Below are 19060 nucleotides of genomic sequence, written 5' to 3'. Positions count from 1 at the left end.
TGACTTCACTTGGTAACCACCCAACATTTGGTCATTTTTCTATTCTTACCATGCAAAATTGTCTCAAAAGTACTTCTCTTGCATCATTGATTTGCCTACCCACTCTTTCAGGGTTAATCCATTTATCATTAAATGCTACCCATTTAAGAAAAAATAAATATTCATTGATAAATTTAGTAAACTAGGGTCCATTAATTAATTAATTGGTCTAAAGCATGAATTTTATTTAGTTCATAATAACTGTAAAAATTGACAGTAGGACAAAAAATAGTGGTGATTTTTACTAAAAACCAACAAACAGCGAGTGACGAAGAAAAAACAAGGAAGAGCGAGTGATGATGCAGACCGGGAGAGTCCGACAGAGAGAAAAATAACAGTTGGCAAGAGTGGCACGTGTGAGATTCGAGATAACCCAAAAACCAGTCCGATTCCGCCTTCAAGCCCCGAACCCTGTCTTAGGGTTCTCCTTCCCTCTATCCTTCTCATTCTCTCACTCATCGTTCATCGGATCAGGATCCATCGGTGTTGTTCATCCCCTTCGAAGGTACGTTCCCGCACCTTCAGATTTGGTAATTCTGTTGATTGGTTACCTCATTTATTGAATTGACTTTAATTAATATAGTTGATTTGATAGCGTAGATACTTATCTTTGCGGTTTCGATTCTTAATTGTTTATATGGAAACATAATTATTGCTTGGAAACGAAACAGAAACTGAGTACTTTAGGTGGTGGTGGTTTTTTTTTCTCCGTTTCTGTTTTGATTTTGTTAATTGATATTGAATCGGATAAGAGGAAGTTGAGATGGAAGATAAGTAGACCTTTTGTATCTGCATGTTTGCTTTCTCAGAGATGTATGTTTACTTTTATGATTCTTCACTTTCTTAGGATCCTTGTGATTTTGAATCAGATCCGAGTTCTGTTGGTATTACTTGCAAGTTTCGTGGGAATTGATGGAGAGACATGGTCTTTTGACTTTTGTATGATCTTTTTAAATCTTGATGACTTTATTCTTTTCAAGAATGGGGGATTTGGTCACTCATGCTGTTAGGCTTGTACCAGTTTAGTTTTGGAGCTAAAGTGGAATTTGTTATGGCAGTATTTTTTGTTTTTTGTGATTTTTGAGAACTGTGTGTTCAAACAAATAAATGACACTTGAGAGTGCATCTTGAGCATGTCTATGTTTTTCTATCGTGCGTGTGTATGAAAAGCTCCTGAAAATTGATTGGCTTTAAGTCTCTTTTGGCTGACAATGCAAGTAGATGGTAGGATAATTTCTTTCATGTCACCCTTTCATTTCCCCCTTTTATTTTCTGGCACATTGTTGTTAGTAGTACTGTTGTGTGGCTTCGAGTCGCTTATTCTGAATTGCAAAAGACAATTCTTTGATGCCTCATTCTTTATCATTTTTAACTATTTTTGTGCTCCACGATAATTCTTTAGTGCCTTTCTTTCTTTAGTAGAATTGACCTGCATTTGCTATGTAATTTTTTATGGGGATATCTTTTCAAAAACAGTAAAAGAGCCCATTGATGCACTGGATACAGGTAAAAAGTATCATTCAAACCTACACTTATTCTGTCATGCACAAAATACTGGATCTGTCATTCAAAATTAGCTATCAGAAGAAATTGGAGCCATCAAACCTGTTTGAATAGGATGGTGCTATAGCTAAGATCTCATGAATGTTTTATTTTGTTCATTTGCAATGCCTATTTTGTTTAGCTTTTTTGAGGGTGGATTTTGTTTTTGTGGACCATTTTATTCATTGTGGTGAAGTTCTTATTGAAACTGTCAAATTATGTATCAGATAAAGTGATGTGTCACTGCTTTGGGATGTTCAATGTGCCATTGAGTTTTTATTACCCCCTCCATTGAGTGGTAATATTCCACTTTGCTAAACTTAGCATTTGTTTGATTTGTTTCAGTTTTTAGTTTAGTGTTTTATTTTCTGTGACTTCCTGACTTTTGTTTCCAGCAAGTCCAAGGAAAATACTCATTCATTTCTCACCTTTTCTCTGGACAGTATTTGTCCTGGTGAGAGAGAGAGAGAGAGAGGAGGCCGGAGGGGTGGGCATCATTTGTATAGTGGACAGACAATCTGTTGGCAGACTGACTTGAATGTTCTTTAAACATATGAGAGCATGAATAATCTTCTGAGAACTTTTTTTTTTTTTTTGCAATATGATCAAACATTAACTAAATTAGAGATGTTAAAGGGTGACCTTTGTAGGCAAATAGAGATGTTAAATGTTGGGTGGATCATAGAGTGCATCGTAGTCTGCATTATATTTTTTACCAATGGCAAATGAATGTCAAAGTTGACATTGGTGTGGGAGAATATCGTTGAGACATCAGGATTAATCTTCACATCATCTCCAAATACTAAATTAGAGGCGAGGAAATATATCCAATGTTCTGGCAAAAAATAGTTGCTACATTGTGATGAATTCTATTCAATGTTGTTTTTCCTCTGTTCCTAGTGCGATACCATGTAACTAAACTTCTTCCGGAAAGTGTTCTTCTTTCATATGGTCTTTTTTTTTGGTATTTCGAGGGCCAGGAATACTGTTTGTTTTTGATGTACAACTATGATTAGACATCTATCCATTAAATTGTGCAGTTATAATTTTTTCCTTGGGGATTGGAGTGTGGATTTGGCATCTAGGAAGTTATTATTATTGCCTCGCTTCGCTTGCTTTGTGAAGTTTTGAGTACCATTATTGTTTTTCTTTCATTTTATTTGTGAGAATCAAGAGTTTAAATTCATATTGTGCTTTGAGGCTTTTTCAGGGAGGAGAGAGGGGGATGTCGAGTAGCAGGAACACCCACTGGTGTCACAGATGCAGGCGGCCAGTCAGACTGCGTGGACGAGATGCACTTTGTCCCTACTGCAGTGGAGGATTTGTTCAAGAACTTGATGATATGGTGCGTATCAGCCCTTTAGATTTCTTTGGACTGGACAATGATGAAGATCATGACCAGAGGTTTGGGCTTATGGAAGCTTTCTCAGGTTTTATGAGACAGCGATTAGCAGACAGAAGTTATAATCATGATATCAGGGGGAGATCAGATCCTGTTCCTGAGGGATTTGGTCCTTTGTTGGTTTTTGGAGGCCAAATACCTTTTAGGCTGTCCGGAAATGGTGGATTTGAAGCTTTTTTTAATGGGACTCCTGGAATTGGAATCACACGAGGTAATGCTGGAGATTATTTTATAGGTCCTGGATTGGAGGAATTGTTTGAACAGCTCTCGGCTAATGATCGCCGAGGTCCTGCCCCAGCATCCAGATCTTCAATCGATGCAATGCCAACCATCAAGATCACACAGAGGCATCTTCGTTCTGATTCTCATTGTCCCGTCTGCCATGAAAAATTTGAGTTGGGATCTGAAGTGAGACAGATGCCCTGTAACCATATGTATCACTCAGACTGTATAGTCCCATGGCTAGTCCAGCACAACTCATGCCCTGTATGTCGCCAAGAGCTGCCACCACAAGGATCTGGTAGCAGCCATGGTTCTCAAAGCTCAAGTGGTCGAAGTAGAAGCAGCACAAACAATGAAAGGGAAAATAGTAGGGACAATCAAGGAAGACGAAATCCATTCTCTTACCTTTGGCCATTCCGCTCATCAAGTTCTAGCTCTAGGCATAATGGAACAGCCGGAAACAGCTCACCAACTATGCATGACAGTAACCACCAAATGGGTTATTCTGGATGGCCTTTTGATTAGGTTATTACTCCTCGGATCATGGTTCTCTCTCTCTCTCGCTCTTCGTGATAATAACTTGGCGCATGCAATTATACCAAACATGTTCTTAGAGTGGAATTGGTCTGAAACATTGGGTACTCTGGAGTCTTGTTTAAATGTGATTGTTTCTGTTTCTACTTTTGCAACTTGTTATGTAAATGACTTTCCTTAAATCTGCTGTGCTTTTTCTCTAGCTTGTACCTTCTCTTCTGTATGGGTGCTTTTTATGGTTGGAAATAAGCAAACGAATTTGGGATTTTGTTAATGTAAAGAGTCTGGATGGTAATATCTGTTGCGTCTCTGAAACCCTAGCCCGCCCTTCTGTAGGAAGCAGAACTTTGCCATCCTAAATCATGGGATTTTAGTAGATTATTATTCATCTTGAATATTTGAGTAACAAGAAAAAGTATTGCAGTATTACAAAGAAAGTTATATTACTCAGAAAACAAGAACAAAATAGCAAAGAGAAGCCCCAGCCAGGATGCATTCCAATCAACGCTAACTAAGGACGATGGTGTCCATCTTGATGACTTGTACTGGGAGAAACGTGACCCATGCTTGCGGTCATACGACGTTGAGAAGTTATAAGATTGGCACCAGATTTTAGTGGTGCATATGTGTGTGACTGTGCCAAGTTACTACCATCTGTAGTGGTTGGGATTAAGTGAGATTGATTGCCAAATATGTTGTTGGAATGATGATTGTTCACTTCTTCATCAGAAACAATCTTCCTGGCATCCGAGACTTGGACGACGAAGATCAATAGCAGTATCATTGATATTCCAGCAGCGATGATAATGGCTAGGAGATTAATTGGCTTCATTGTGCTACAAAAAATATTGAAGCAATCACAATTAGATCAAGAAATAGTAATTAGGGGTTGCCAAAACCAACCGACCTTTATAAGAAAAGCAGCTGCACAAGTTATTCACTTGCTTTTTCTTTAGATATATATCGATAGGAATTACGTAAGATAGGCGTTGATGGGGGCAATTAGCCAATAAGGCATAAGCACTAGTCAAGACTCAAGACGACTTGACTAGTGACTAGCGCTTATTGGCTGGCTAACCAGCATTTTAAAAATTAAAGAGATGTCAGCTGTCTGGTGAGACTTATTGTGTAGAATTGGGGTTCCGGTCAAAATTCGGATTTTAGTCTTTACGTATTAAAGCAGGCATTCCTGATGCAGACCCAGCCCATGATAACTCATGGACCCAATTAGTCATGATGGAGTCCAAAAGGCCAAAGAAGCAGCAAAAGGGCTTAAAATAAAATCTGCCCACTAGAACCAATTCTGAGTTCTGACTCGATTTTAGTGTTAAAGACATTTTTTGGAAGATATAAATTGTTGCATTGAATGTAGCTTGGCTATGACTAACTGAGAAAGTAGTAGCCTTTGCAGCAATTCCACGTAGTTTCAGATGACCAACATTGGTTTCTTTGTGAGTGAGTGGAATGTGTTCTAGAGATCAATATTGTCAAGGAAAAACAGAAGCTGACCATTAAAACAGATGAGGCTTCAGGTGTTCTATAATACCCAGTAGTGTTGAGTTGTTTGAGTTAGCTGAATAAATAATATAATTTAGTGTATTGTGCACAGTATTTCTAGGCACGAAGGCCTCTCTTGAAATTAGAAAAGTATCATATGATATTTTTGTTGAAAATGGTAAGGATGATCGTGAAGCTCTTCTCTTCTGCTCATTGATCGAATTGAACCATGGACGATTCTTGCCCAAAAGAAACCTCAGAAAGGGTGGATTGCATATAATCCTCAAATGGTGAACTGAGGTCTCCACCTCTTAGTGGATATGCAAAGTTAGTGAAGCTCATGTCCTGAAATGTCAACCGGTTAAAGAGCATTACTGGAATCTCAATAAACAGCAGACATTCATGATGCAGACCATGATAACTCATGGGCCCAATTAGTCATGGATTATGATGGGAGTCCAAAAGGCCCAAGAAACAACACAGAGACCTAAAATAAAATTTGTCTACTCTAATCAATTCTGAGTTCTAATTCAGAATTATATTAATCAAGAGAAATGTCAGAAATATACAAAAAATAAATAGAGGAGGAGCTGCCTCTAGACACACTGACATCGACTAAGATATACAACCCAAGGGAGTATCTGCGATTCGGTTACATTCTCTAAGAGCATGCAGCAACTTGAAGTTAACTCCATGTAACTTGTCCCGAATATCATTCATAATAAACTTGTAGGCAGCTAAACATGAATGACGAAGAATAAGCCCATGGATGAACTTGAGCATGGATATCTTCATTATTGGTCGTCTCATGTGATAGAATCCAAAAGGGATTCCCCTCATGTCATATAATCTGAAAGGGATTCCATGGACTCTAATGTTCCTAGCTGGACCGTTCTTATTCTTTGTGTTAATGACAAGCCATTACCTTACGATGGATTTCAGTGGAATCAAATAAAGTTTTATATCTATACAATTGTGATGTTGATGCATGTATTGCCATGCAGCGAGTGTATTGGTCTCATGAACCCAGTATGAACATTTTGTGTGAGGGAGCTTATTAACATAAACCTCTGTTTGACTTACTAGAGGAGATAGAGATCAATGATCCTCTGCGGCCTATGAAGAGGTATGTTTGTTGGAATGATTGTTCACTTCTTCATCAACAACAATATTCTTCCCGGCATCCGAGACTTGGACGATGAAGATCAATAGCAGTATCATTGATATTTCAGCAACGATGAGAATGGCTCGGAGATTAATTGACTTCATTTTGCTACAAAAATTGAAGCAACAATTCAATCAAGAAATAGTAATTTGGGATGCCAAAATCAACGTTTATTAAAAAGGTCATACTACCAGCTGCACATGTTACGGAGCTCATATACTCTTACTTTGATGCTTTCTCTACAAATTACATACACAAACACATGATATGTAGATAGGAATTAATTGAGATAGACGTTGAGAGTTAAGACAAGTACCTCATAAGCGCTATAGTTACCTCATAAGCGCTAGTCAAGACGACTTGACCAGTGACTTAGTGCTTATTGGCTGGCTAAATGCTTGGCCGGCATTGAACAAACTATTGGGCTTTCGGTTAACTTCAATGAGGTGTTGATGTTTTAGTTTTTAGATATTTTTTTATAGGTTAGTTTTTAGATATTAAAAAGTAGACATTCCTGATGTAGTCCATTAGTCATGATGCAGTCCAAAAGGCTCAAGAAGCGGCACACAGGCCTAAAATAATTTTGACTAGTGCAACAGTGCTTATTGGCTGGCTAAATGTTGGTCAGTATTGAGAAAAAAGGGACTTCCGGTCAACTTCAGGAGGTGTTGGTGTTTTAGTTTTTAGATTTCAAAGCAGAGAAAATTTTATCAACACATCATAAAAATATGGTTTTTTTTTTATTAACTACACAAATTTTATCATCATCAAATTATTATTTTTATTTATTTGTCAAACTCAAAGAAAAATAATTCAGTCAAGCATGATGCTCAAAAATCCTTTCTCTTCCAACCTCAATTCTTTGAACTTTTGAATTAAACACGAAACGGGTCGTTTGAACCCTTATAATTTGTTTTGGCTCTTTCAATCCCTCATTCTTGAAATAATGGACTAATTGTCCCTTCAGATGAATTCCGTCCGTTATAATGTTGTAGAAGTGTCCGTTAACTAACTATGTATAATTTATTTATTAATTAATTAAATTTTGACATGACAGATAAATGTCTAAAGCCAATAATATGATGACACGTGTCCACACACTCTCCATCCCCATAATGCATCATCCATCTCTCTCTACTCCTCTCTTTGAAAACCTGTCGGTCTAGCCTTACTTGCTACCCACGAAGGTGAGTTTGCCTGTAATTTGATCTTTGAAGGAGGCTAGGCGGTTGATTTAAGTTAGAATTTCGAGTTCAATCAGGGCTTAGTGTGTTGAGAAGAAGAATTAGGGCTTAGCGTGTTGAGAACAAAAATTAGGGCTATTTGATTTTTTTTTTATTTATTTCAAATGCCATGTCATTATCTTTCACATATAACATGTCATTTTAATTGTTTTAAAATATAAATTATGTCACATATTTTTTGCCATGTCAGCAATATTTGACGGAAATACACTATAATAACCGACTTGTCATTTGCTGCAGATGGTTGCTCACCTACTCCACACGCTCTCTGTCTCTTCTGCAACTTGAAACCCTAAAACGTATTACGAAAATTGAAACCCACATACCGAAAGCAACAGCGGATTCCTTGCATTTTGTTTGTAGTATTAAATGGGAGGCTACGTAGGCCAATTTCACCTACCAAGCTGCTGCTATGGGCCGTGACCTGGTTCTCCTGCATTACTTAATGCGGAGGCGATCTTTGCCGTCTAATGAGGGGAATGATGATTCTGTGAACTGAATGCGGAGGCGATATTTGGGTATTGGGGTTGTTGCAGTGGGGTACATAAGCTCATTGGGCTGAGATCCTTGTTGGTGACAGTGTTGCTATTATCTGTGGCGGTATTTCTCTCCGCTTTGTTATGGTTGCCACCCTTTTTACAGACTGCAGATCAGCGGGCTCTGGATCTTGATGTGAAGTACAGAGGTGAGGGTCATTTTTTTCGAAAATTAAATTAAATTAAATTAATGGTTATGAGAATTTGAAGGGTAATGAGCATATTTGCGAGATGGATTGGATCTGAATTCTATTTTATTTTAGTTTAGTTTTTAGTTTGTTTGAAAATTTGGGCTCCGAGGGTGTTTTGGAGCTGTGGATTGTTACTTGGTTGTTGGCATTTCTGTTTTCTTTGGTTGATGAGATTTTATGTGGAGAAGAATTGCTTTAGAATTATCTACTATTTTGACTTATTTTTGTATGCCGTGCATTGTGCTCTGAAAGGGGTTTAGGACCCACTGTTGTTGTTGTTGTTGTTGTTGATGGTGGGTACTAAATACTAATAGGGTGCAAAGATGAAGGGGATGTGAACCAGTCTTAAATTTTTTATCTATTTTATTTTGATCACTAAAACACACAATAAAATTGGGATACTAACTCGAGTGGACTAGGGATTTGTTTTGACTACGATGGTGACGAAAAAAGTGAGTGTCGTACTTTTTATTTACTTTTTTTGGGGTGCCATTTGGGTATCCATAATTGTGGTGAATGAAGAACATCCAGTAATAGCGCTGAACAAAGAACTTAGGTTGAAGAATATTTTTGTGGGACAAATGCTATAACAAGGCTCTAATCTGTTGCCTTTCTATTTTAGATGCTTGCTAATAATTTGACTGGAGAGGGACTAAATTTTGCTATAATGGGATAAGCTTCTGCAAATTATTAGCTTCACTCTAGGTTGAGGCTGATATGCAAAAAATCTGAAATTTTGCCTGTACTCTTTCTGAATATTAAAAGCTTGAAAATGTGAAGTGTATAGTTCTGTAATCAAATATACTCTCTCTCTCAATCGTTTTGATATGTATCTAATCCTATTAAAGTTAGTGGATATCATTGATCATTCACTGTCAATGTCTGATTTTATTGCAAGTAATTTATTTGAAATGTGCAAGCACAAAAAAATTATTCGAAACGCGAAGTTTGAAAAGATAGCATATAGGATTTGGGTATCACTAGAATTTCGAGGAAATCTCCATCATGGTGACTGTTGACTGCTATATCCTATAGACAATATCGGATTGATTGTGAACCCTAATAGATTGACCTATTGGAACGGCTGCAATCATCTGTAGAGTCAGGGGTGTTGGGTTAGAATCTCTCCTGGTTTTTCTATGTAGGGTTGGGTCCAATGTGGCCCAACCTTGGTTTCCAGGATTGGGTCCGCTCCAATGTGACCAATCCTGGAGACGTTCCACATTCTCCAAACCAAACGTATGATTGGTTGTTTTAAAGGGACGATGTAAGTGGTGCAGCATGATACATGTTTATAATAGCATGAACCTCCCTTTCATATCTTGTAAATCATATTAGTGGAGTTCAAGTAAGGATTTTTGTGCTTTAATGCTGAGAGCGTAATTCAAATTTATTTAACTAAAGTCTTCTGATTTTGAAACTTGCCATCTCTGGTAATAGATATAGAAGCAACTAGCAAGTTTCAATGTTGAGAAGTCAGTTCAGCTTCTTGAAGACAATATCTTGCAGCTTCAGGATGATATTTTTGATGAGAGAGGCGTTCCTACCACCAAAGTATCTACTCTCTCAGATCTTTTCTGATTGCAATTTTCACACTTTTCTATCTTGATTTGATTTTCTTCTTTCAACCAGGTTGTTGTCTTATCCTTGGAACCTTCAGCTGGATCAAACATAACGAAGGTTGTGTTTGGGGTTGATTCGGAAGTAAAAAATTTGAGAATATCGTCCACTGCTGAAAGTTTGATCAGGGCATCTTTTCTAGCTTTGGTTGTGAACCAATCATCTCTACATTTGACAAGATCCCTGTTTGGGGAGCCATTCTTGTTTGAGGTGTTAAAATTTCCTGGAGGAATGACTGTGATCCCTCCACAGAAAGCATTTCTTCTGCAGAAAGTGCAAATGCTATTCAACTTCATCTTAAACTTTTCTATATATCAAGTACAAGTGAATTTCAATGAGCTGACAAGTCAGCTGAAGTCTGGATTACACCTAGCACCCTATGAGGTTTGGCAACCTTCCCTTCTTTTTATTTCTGGTTTTTGTGCAAATGTCCGGTTTGAATGAAATCTGTGTCTGAGGACAACTCCATAATGAAAATTGTATCTCTCACTTTGAAATGTTTAGAATTTCCGCATAAGAATCATTCTCTAGGTGTTTGTTTTCTGGGAGTGAGAGCATGAGTGAGCCCAAGAAGTTGTTTGCAGGGAGGAGTTTGATAGTATATCGGTTGCTGAAGGTTTTTTTTTTTTTTTTAATTTTTTTTATGGTGGTGGAGTTTTTCTTGTGGAGCTTAAGAACTTTCTCTATCTTGGAAACTCGGGGATCAGATAGTTGGGTTTTATACTTGTTTGCCATTCCAAGGATTATTCTTCTAGTCATTTTACGCGCCAATCGGATTCTTATGGCTTTTATTTTGTTGATGCAGAATTTGTATGTGAGCCTATGAAATTCCAGAGGTTCAACAGTGGCTCCTCCGACTACATTTCAGTAATCTGTTTTACTAGAGATTGGAAATACTCCGTCAATGCCAAGGTTGGAGCAGGTCGCTCAGACTATCACGGGTTCTCATTCAAGAAACCATGGCCTTAATAACACTGTATTTGCTAGAGTAAAGCAAGTTAGACTTCATCTATCCTGCAGCACTCTCTCCTTGGGGAGACTGCAGCGGTACTACCACCACCATAACCATCTTCACCCCCATGAGGTCCAACTAGCTCCTGCAGTTTTCCCCTGCCCTTGCAACTGAGAAAACCACACCTCCACCTTGGAAAGTTGCACCTGCTTCAGAGAAAATCTCACCTGCTCCACAGAGAAGTAATGAGGCGAAGCCACCTGGTTGTCGCAATGGGAACCAAAGGGGGGAGGGGGTTCCCGGGAAAGCCAAAATGCAGTCTCATTTAACCCCTACGGTTGCACCATATATTTCTCCTCTCTACTCAGCTGCAGCACCGCAACCCCATGTAAATTCACCCGCACCTGTTTCCGATTCAATTCCTTCGTCCAGTCGTTTGCCAAATGTTGCTTTTGCTCATGTTCAGCCACCGTCAAGGAGTAATCCTTATGAAGGCTATTCTGGCAGAAGGCCATCAGCTTCGCCTTCACCATTGCCATCTTCTGGTAAGTGTTTTTAGTCGCCCAACTTTTAAGACTTAAAAACAGAAGATGATACTTCCTGCATGCATACCTAATACAATTTTTTGTTTTACTGCTGTTTCTATGCTGGTAAGATGAGTTAGAGTTACATTCTTTTTTTTTTTTATTAACAGAAATTAATTTCTTCCATGAATTTTCATTCTTGAGCTTTGGCATCCACTCCTACATGAATGAAAATTCTGCTCTGGCATTTGTGCATATGTTAATACCTGTATTGATAAACCTTGCGTGCTAATAATAATATTCTTGTTTTTTCAGCTTCCGCATGTTTTCATACCATCGGATGGAGACATCTTCACTCTTCCTAGCTCTTGTATTTTACATTTGTAAACAACAAAGGATAAACAATCCATTTGAGGTAAAAATGACTTCTCTGGTTTTCAGCTGACTCAATTGCCCAAATAATTAAAATGAATTGAATCATGGGAAACCAAAGAAGTTTTGTAAGTGGGAGCAATGCAAAGAGCTTGCCTCACATGTGATGTGAGTGGATATACCCCTTTTTTTTTTTTTTTTTCCTCCATTTGTATGTTTGCAATCAAGGATAGCTACGATATGGTTGTTGGGTGGTGGGGGACGGGGTTCATCTGACATGTTAATGGTGAGATTGGGCAAAGTAATAGATTCTCTAATTGCTGGTTTGATCCCACAAACTGATTTAAACAAGATTTATTTTTTATTCTATTCTATCAAATTCTATTCTTTTTTTTAAAAAAAATAATTTCATATGTATTTATATTTTAGAAAATTAGAATTCTATAAATAAAAATTATATATTAAATAATCTTATGTGTAAGATATAAGAAATGAAAAAAAAAAAAACAAATATTCTTTATTGATAAAGAGAATTTCTTTAAAAAAAGTCAAAATAATTATCAAAATAATAATAATAAAAAAAACTGTACATAGCTGCTCAGCAGTTTCGAACTTGGGCTGTCCCAAAGGTAAACATGAAGACGCATTACCATTACGATAATCGGATTTTTTTAATCTAAAGGGTAGACTAAATATTATATATATAAAACATTTAAAAATCCAGGGGTTCCCTGTAGCTCCGTCCCTGTCCTTGTGAACAAAGTCGAGTTCATCTATTCCTGAAAGGCAAAGCAAATAAAGGAAAATGGATATGCACAATTACAAAAGGAGGGAAAGTTACGATATTAGTTGCTATTTCAAGTGATGCAAGAGCTGGGAAAAAACACAACGCCATCACAAATTGACGGTAGCCTTGCTCAAAATAGGCAAAGAAAAAACAAAATTAAGCATGCATAGCAGAGGCATTAAACGAATAAAAGGTACATCATCAGGAACAAATTAAATGAAAATAAAAGAAAACAATATAACAAATTAAATAGAACAAGAGAGACTGAGAGAGAGAAACGGCTCTTTGTCAGTCTTGAGTCTTACTGAAAGATATTACCTTTATGTAAAAATACAAAAAACTTTTCCATATGCAGAACAGAGAGTTGAAAACCCAGAACGGCAAAACCATCACCATGGCATTGAGCAAACAGCAACCTCCAGTAATAACATAAATAGTTTTCATCACGCTCAAGAAAGGCCTTGTTTGAATCTCGGCGCAACAGCAAACTCCATCAAGGTAACATCTTAGCCATGCAAAGGAGTTCTCACTCTGGGTCTTTCTCAAACCGGGTCTTTTTTAATCTTTTTTATCCACAGCGCCATAGGCGACAGAGAAAGTTTTAATCTTTTTTATCCACAGCATCTTAGGCGAAAGTGAAAGCAAAGCCATTGAAGCGGGAACAAGAAGGATCTTCGACTCGATTTTGAAAGCAGAGACTCGCGCACTCAAAAAAGGCTGGTAAGGTCTGCCTCCCTTTCTCATTTGACACCATGAGGACTTAACTTAGCGCTCCGGTCAGTCAGCCATAACTCCCTGGCTTCCTACTAGATAAATGCTCTCTCTTTTCTTGTTTTTTTTCCTTCCTTTATACAAAGAAAGAAAAAGGAAAGCCATAGGGTCTGACTTAAAGCCTCTAACCATTGCAATAACAATCTTGTGCCCCTGACCGGCTCCTCATTTGAAAATGCTTTTGGGATTTTGGTGTGGAGATTGAGAAGAAAGCCGCTGGCTTTTCATTTGACAGGACGTTGAAACCCTCAATCCACCACCAAGATTACCATTTTTTTTTTTGTCTTTGAGATGTTCGAATCTTTGAACTCGCTTGTTTGAAAATGGGTTTTTAGGATGTTAGTGAGGAAACCAAGAAAAAAAGAAAGGAGTCGACTTGAGCCAATGATGATGACTAAACTTCAATAGAATACCCCAATGTGTCAGGCCCATGTTGATGTTCTGGACCTTCTTTGGGCCTCGCATGTTTATTCTTGCACTTTGATAGCACATTTACTGTCTGTCCATCTGACTTGATAGCACTATGGGATAGATTTATTTTCAAGTTTGTTTGTCTATTTTTATGTTTGATAATTAGCATGTGCCATTTGCTCATATTGATACTAGATCATATTTGGACTTTTGTCCCTTGCTTTCATGATTTTGATGTCCAAGCCAATGGAATTGGATTTTAAGTCATTAGAACATGGTAAATGCATTGCATTGCATAGCACAAGCCTATTTTCATATCACATGCCCTGCCACTCGCAATTCATGCATACTTTTTTTTCGTAGTGATAACTATATGTATGATGTTAATTCTTATACAATATTGTCATAATTTTCATTACATTAGGAGGAGGTTAACCAGCGCAAGGAGGAGGCAAACTTGATACAGGTTGCACGTGGCGAGTGTTCGTTGATCAGTGGTTACTTCACAGTGGTAAGGTTTCCTCTATCAAAGATAAACACAAGTAGCTTTTAAATAATTGTTATCCCATATGTTGCTTTTAGAATTTGTTCATATTAATTTGTGCTCATATGCGGCCAATGCTCCTTACTTTCATAATTTATTGACCTTATTGATAGAATTGGATTCAAACTTTTAGCATATTATTCTCATTGAGAATGGACTTTGAAATTTTTACTTAAAACTTTCTTCTCGTCTTCTTGAACTTAATTTTTCCTTTTTCTCTTGCAGTGATTAATATGGAAGTAGCAGCATTTGGTGGACTTTTTAAACCACTGTTTGATAGGATTAGCAGTTTCGCTTCAAGTGGGATTGGCAACATTGTTGATATCGACAAAAAGATTGAAAAGTTTGATGGCATGCTAGTGAGGGTGGTGGAGCTAGTGGATTACTTGAACTCGAGGCAGTTGACGGGAGGAATGTGGGAGATTTGGCTTCGTCAACTTCTTGACACCATCTATGATGCAGAGGATGTTATGGATCAATGTTTTATCCTATCTTTAAAATCAGATCCTATTGATGAGGAGCATAAGGTGCGGAATGAGATACTTTCACAGCGCAAGTTTAAACTTCCTGGTAAAATAGTCAAGTTATCAGCAAAGCTCGAGGAAGTTGCCAAAGAATTTGACTCCCCAATTATTATCAACATGATAACTTCCCAAAGGCAACGGGATTTTCGCACAAGTTCTCTTATGGATCGAAGTTTTTTAATTGGGAGAGAGAAGGAGAAGCAGGATCTAATAAATTTATTGTGCACCGTCAATGCTGCAAAGGAGGACCTTGATGTTATCCCAATTGTCGGAATTAGCGGGGTTGGCAAGACTTTGCTTGCTCAGACGGTCTACAATGATATGAACATAGACGAGAAATTTGATTTGCGGATATGGGCTTCTATGTCTACCAGTTCTAGCGTGATGGAAGTTACGAAGGCCATCATAGAGTCTGCCACTAAAACCAGTGTTACTCTTTCCACTCTTGACGCCGTTCAAAGACGACTGTGTGAAGTAGTCGAAAATAAGAAGATTTTTTTGGTGCTTGATGATATGTGGGTGGAAAACCATAATTATTGGGATGAGTTGAAGCTTCCATTTGCTTATGCCGGAACAGAAAGTAAAATCTTGGTGACAACCCAGAGTACCATGGTTTCCTCCATTGTCGCCAGAACTGGTGCTTATAATTTGGCGCCTCTGTCTGATGAAGAGTGTTGGGAGATTATCATGCAAAAAGCATTCTCAAGTAGAAATTTGTGTGAGATGGAAAACTTGGAGGGAATTGGTAAAGAAATAGCAAAAAAATGTTATGGAGTACCATTAGTAGCAAAGACTGTAGGCTGTGTTTTACGGCAAAGATTGAAAGAAAAACAATGGCATGAGGTGTTGGAAGGTGACATTTGGGAACTGGCACAAGTCAAAACAGAAGTCTTCCCAACCCTTAAATTGGGTTTTGATAGACTGTCTCCATATTTGAGAAGATGCTTTTTATATTGCTCTATTTTTCATTCGAATTATGAGTTTCAAAAGGACAATCTTGTTCAAATGTGGGTGGTAGAAGGATTAGTTGTACAAGAAAAGAGGAGAGCAATTTGGGAGGTTGGCAGGGAGTATTTTGATGATTTATTAGGGAGGTCATTTTTCTGCGCGTCTGATTTAGTTGGTTATCGACAACAGTACAAAATGCATGGTCTGCTTCACAAATTGGCTGAACTGATTTCGTCAGATTTATGCTTCCGAGTGGAGGATAGAAGAATGGAGATGAAATTATTAGGGAAACACAGAGGTGCTCGACATTCATCTCTGACTTGTTCTGACTTTTTTCAGCCATTAAGTTTAGAGCCGTTCCGTAGATTCAAGAGACTAAGGACCTTTATGTCAGATGGGCTTGAAGGTGAAATTGTTGATTCTGGTTTCTTTAAAAAATTGAAGCGTTTAAGGACCTTGCATTTTAGAGGACTTGATATGAGATTGATTCCAGATGCTATTGAGCATCTCATACATTTGCGTTATCTTGATGCCTCTTACTCAAAAATAGAGAAGTTGCCTAGTGGAATTGCTAACATAATTGGACTGCAGACAATCAAACTCAGGGGTTGCAAGAACTTGAGACGTTTGCCCAATAATATGAAAAAGTTGATAGAATTGCAACATCTTGAATTGGGCAGTGACACTCAACTTATGTTCATGCCACCAGAATTTGGGAAGTTAAAACAATTGGAGACACTTGATGTGTTTGTTGTTGGGGACAAGCAAGGGAGCTCCATTGCTGAACTTGAGAACTTAAATAATATCAAAGGAGACCTCTCCATCATCGGTCTTGAGAATGTTAGCAAAAAAGAAGAGGCAGAGACTGCAAAGTTGAGTGAAAAATTGTACTTGGAAAACCTACAATTGCGATGGAATCAAGCAAGTGATAGCCAGCTTCAATTAGAGGTGCTTAATAGTCTCCAACCTCATATGGGATTAAAGCGGTTGACAATCGAAAATTATGGGCATTTGGGGTTTTCAAATTGGTTAGCTGACCCATTATTTTCTACTCTTATCGAGCTCAAGTTGAAGGATTGTCGAAATTGTGCATATCTTCCTCTTCTCGGTCAACTTCCAGCTCTTGAAATTCTTCTGATTAGTGGGATGCATGAACTTGAAGAAATTGATTCTACCTTCTGCGGTTTTGGGGGAAGTAGGGGTTTCATGTCATTGAAGTCATTGGAACTTAATGATATGCCAAAGTTAGAGAAATGGGAAGGCTTACAAAGCACATACATGCCTTTTCTTCTCAAGCTTGTCATTGGAGGATGCCCACTTCTGAAAGTTCTACCCCTGCTTCAATCTCTTAGCTCCCTTGAAACTTTAAAATTTGATGGATGTGCTCATCTACAGTCATTGCCGGAGGGTCCACTACCTAATACGGTAAAGAACTTTGAGATAAAACAGTGTGACCTCCTCAAAGAGAGTTGTAGTGAAGATGGAGGTGATTGGATGAAAATTCGACATATTCCTAGGATAGTGATCGATGGTCAATTGTAAGTTTCATTTATTTATCCTTTTTAATTTATATGATTTTATTTATGACTATCATTTAAGTGGGTTTTATATGTTCTCGTCTTTTGCAGGAAAAGGGATGTTTGATGTTGGAGGCTTGAAGGCCTTTCCAGACACAACACTTGAGCTCAAGTAGCCTAAAGTTTAGGTAATTCTCAACCCAGATATTCAATTCGATATGATGAAATTTTGTCAAAGTTTGTGTGAGCATATCATCAGAGTAGTCGAGCTTAATCGTTCAAATTTTTAGCAGCTTTATGTATCAATATAACATCTCTTTTTCAATGCAACTCAAGAAGGGAACGTATGGGAGATGCCGCTGATTTTTTTTGATATCTGAATAGTTGTGGCTTGAGAAAGAAATGGGTAGGATGACATAAAGCTATAGTTGTACATGGTTACAAAGAAATGGGTAGGATGACTAAAACATGATTCCCATTTGCTTAGGTGATGAGAAATTAACGCTATAGTTGTACATGGTTACAAAGTTGTGAAGAAGTGATGGAAACAAGAAAAAGGAGACATGGAAGCTAAGTTGAAAGTTTATAGAGAGGAAAAAATACAAAAGAATAAAAAGGGGGAGAGAGATTTGAGAGGAGGGAAGCTGGGGTGAGAGATTCGATTAGAAAAATAGAATGTAACAAGCAAAAAAGAGAGAAGTAAATTAGAAAATTTTATAGGGACAGAAAACCATAGAGGAACAAGAAGGGGAGGGGAGAAAGAGTGGGAGGGAGGGTTCAAATTATAGAAAAACGAAGGTAGAAGATGAAAAGGAGGAGAGGAAACAAAGAGATACATATAGAGGTTAAAGTAGAAATTGATGGGAAAAAACAAAGGAAGTACTCGCGTGGTTTGGAAAGAGACCCGTCCTCAGGATTAAGGTTCTCACCTAAACCTTAATCCTAAGCTAGGTTTAGTCCTAAGCTACAGAAAAAGAAAAATCAAGACTTTGAAAGTTAAAGGTCAATCGAGACTTTTGAAAGTTCAGACTCCAGAGAGGGAGAACCTAGAAAACAAACAGAAGGGAACAACTGTCAATTAATAACAAGATGGATATAAGTTATTGTTGTTATGAGTTATGACATGAAGGTGAAAAAGAAATTTCGTAATTTAAGAATCAGAGTTGAGTTCATGAAGGGCTCTCTTTCTTGGGATTCTTCAAATGGTTCGAGAAACGCAAAAAAGAAACTGAAAATTATTGTTGCTTTGTCATCATTTATGTGGACATTTGTAATCATATTCCTCAATTTCATCGTAAATTTGACAGGTCCAAAATGCCAGGAAATGGAATGCGGCCAATTGTCTGAGTATGAAAAGCCCTGTCGTAAGATCATCAAGCGCCAACTTGCAAGGATATGGGACTCCTCAGCCAAAAATTGTAGAATCAGCTATGGAGGCAACCATTACTTCTTATGGTTGTAGAATCAGCTATGGAGGCAACCATTACTTATGGGGAAAGGAGAGATACTAATCATGGAAATCAGTTGTCTGTAAATTTCAAAAAAGAACTTATAAATGTTTATATATACTTGGTTTCACTTGCAATCAAGTGTCCAAAGTTATGAAGAAAAATCAAGTGTTTATAGTGACTAGCCTTAATGCCTATATTCTTATTTCTTCAGCACATTGAGCTGCGCCATCGGCGCAGCGAGATGCTAGTCTTTTTGATATTGCTAGT

General features: G+C 37.8%; 2 protein-coding genes and 1 pseudogene across 3 annotated transcripts; all 3 read left to right on the top strand.

The window, feature by feature from the left end:
• The first annotated feature begins 350 nt into the window (after positions 1–350).
• On the top strand, positions 351–3941 carry LOC119992437 (probable E3 ubiquitin-protein ligase RHC1A). 2 transcript variants are annotated; one of them, XM_038839128.1, is made up of 3 exons: positions 351–544; positions 1809–1879; positions 2792–3941. In XM_038839128.1, exon 3 carries the CDS (start codon positions 2807–2809, stop codon positions 3728–3730), a length of 924 nt encoding a protein of 307 aa, XP_038695056.1. In that variant the 5' UTR covers positions 351–544; positions 1809–1879; positions 2792–2806; the 3' UTR covers positions 3731–3941. The 2 variants fall into 2 exon arrangements, with proteins under 2 accessions (XP_038695056.1, XP_038695047.1); XM_038839119.1 differs by lacking the exon at positions 1809–1879 and having other exon boundaries at positions 353–544.
• A 4116-nt stretch (positions 3942–8057) lies between these two features.
• Positions 8058–12053, top strand: LOC119995628 (annotated as a pseudogene).
• On the top strand, positions 11258–18977 carry LOC119995627 (putative disease resistance RPP13-like protein 1). Its single transcript, XM_038842137.1, has 7 exons — positions 11258–11489; positions 11639–11726; positions 11784–11883; positions 14234–14351; positions 14579–17363; positions 17454–17530; positions 18650–18977. Exons 1-6 carry the CDS (start codon positions 11258–11260, stop codon positions 17467–17469), a joined length of 3339 nt encoding a protein of 1112 aa, XP_038698065.1. The 3' UTR covers positions 17470–17530; positions 18650–18977.
• The last annotated feature ends 83 nt before the right edge of the window (positions 18978–19060 follow it).

The sequence above is a fragment of the Tripterygium wilfordii genome, chromosome 3, assembly GCF_013401445.1.
Source record: "Tripterygium wilfordii isolate XIE 37 chromosome 3, ASM1340144v1, whole genome shotgun sequence".
Lineage (NCBI taxonomy): Eukaryota > Viridiplantae > Streptophyta > Magnoliopsida > Celastrales > Celastraceae > Tripterygium > Tripterygium wilfordii.
The sequence above is the reverse complement of the archived record's forward strand: the minus strand, read 5'-3'. Positions and strand labels throughout refer to the sequence as shown.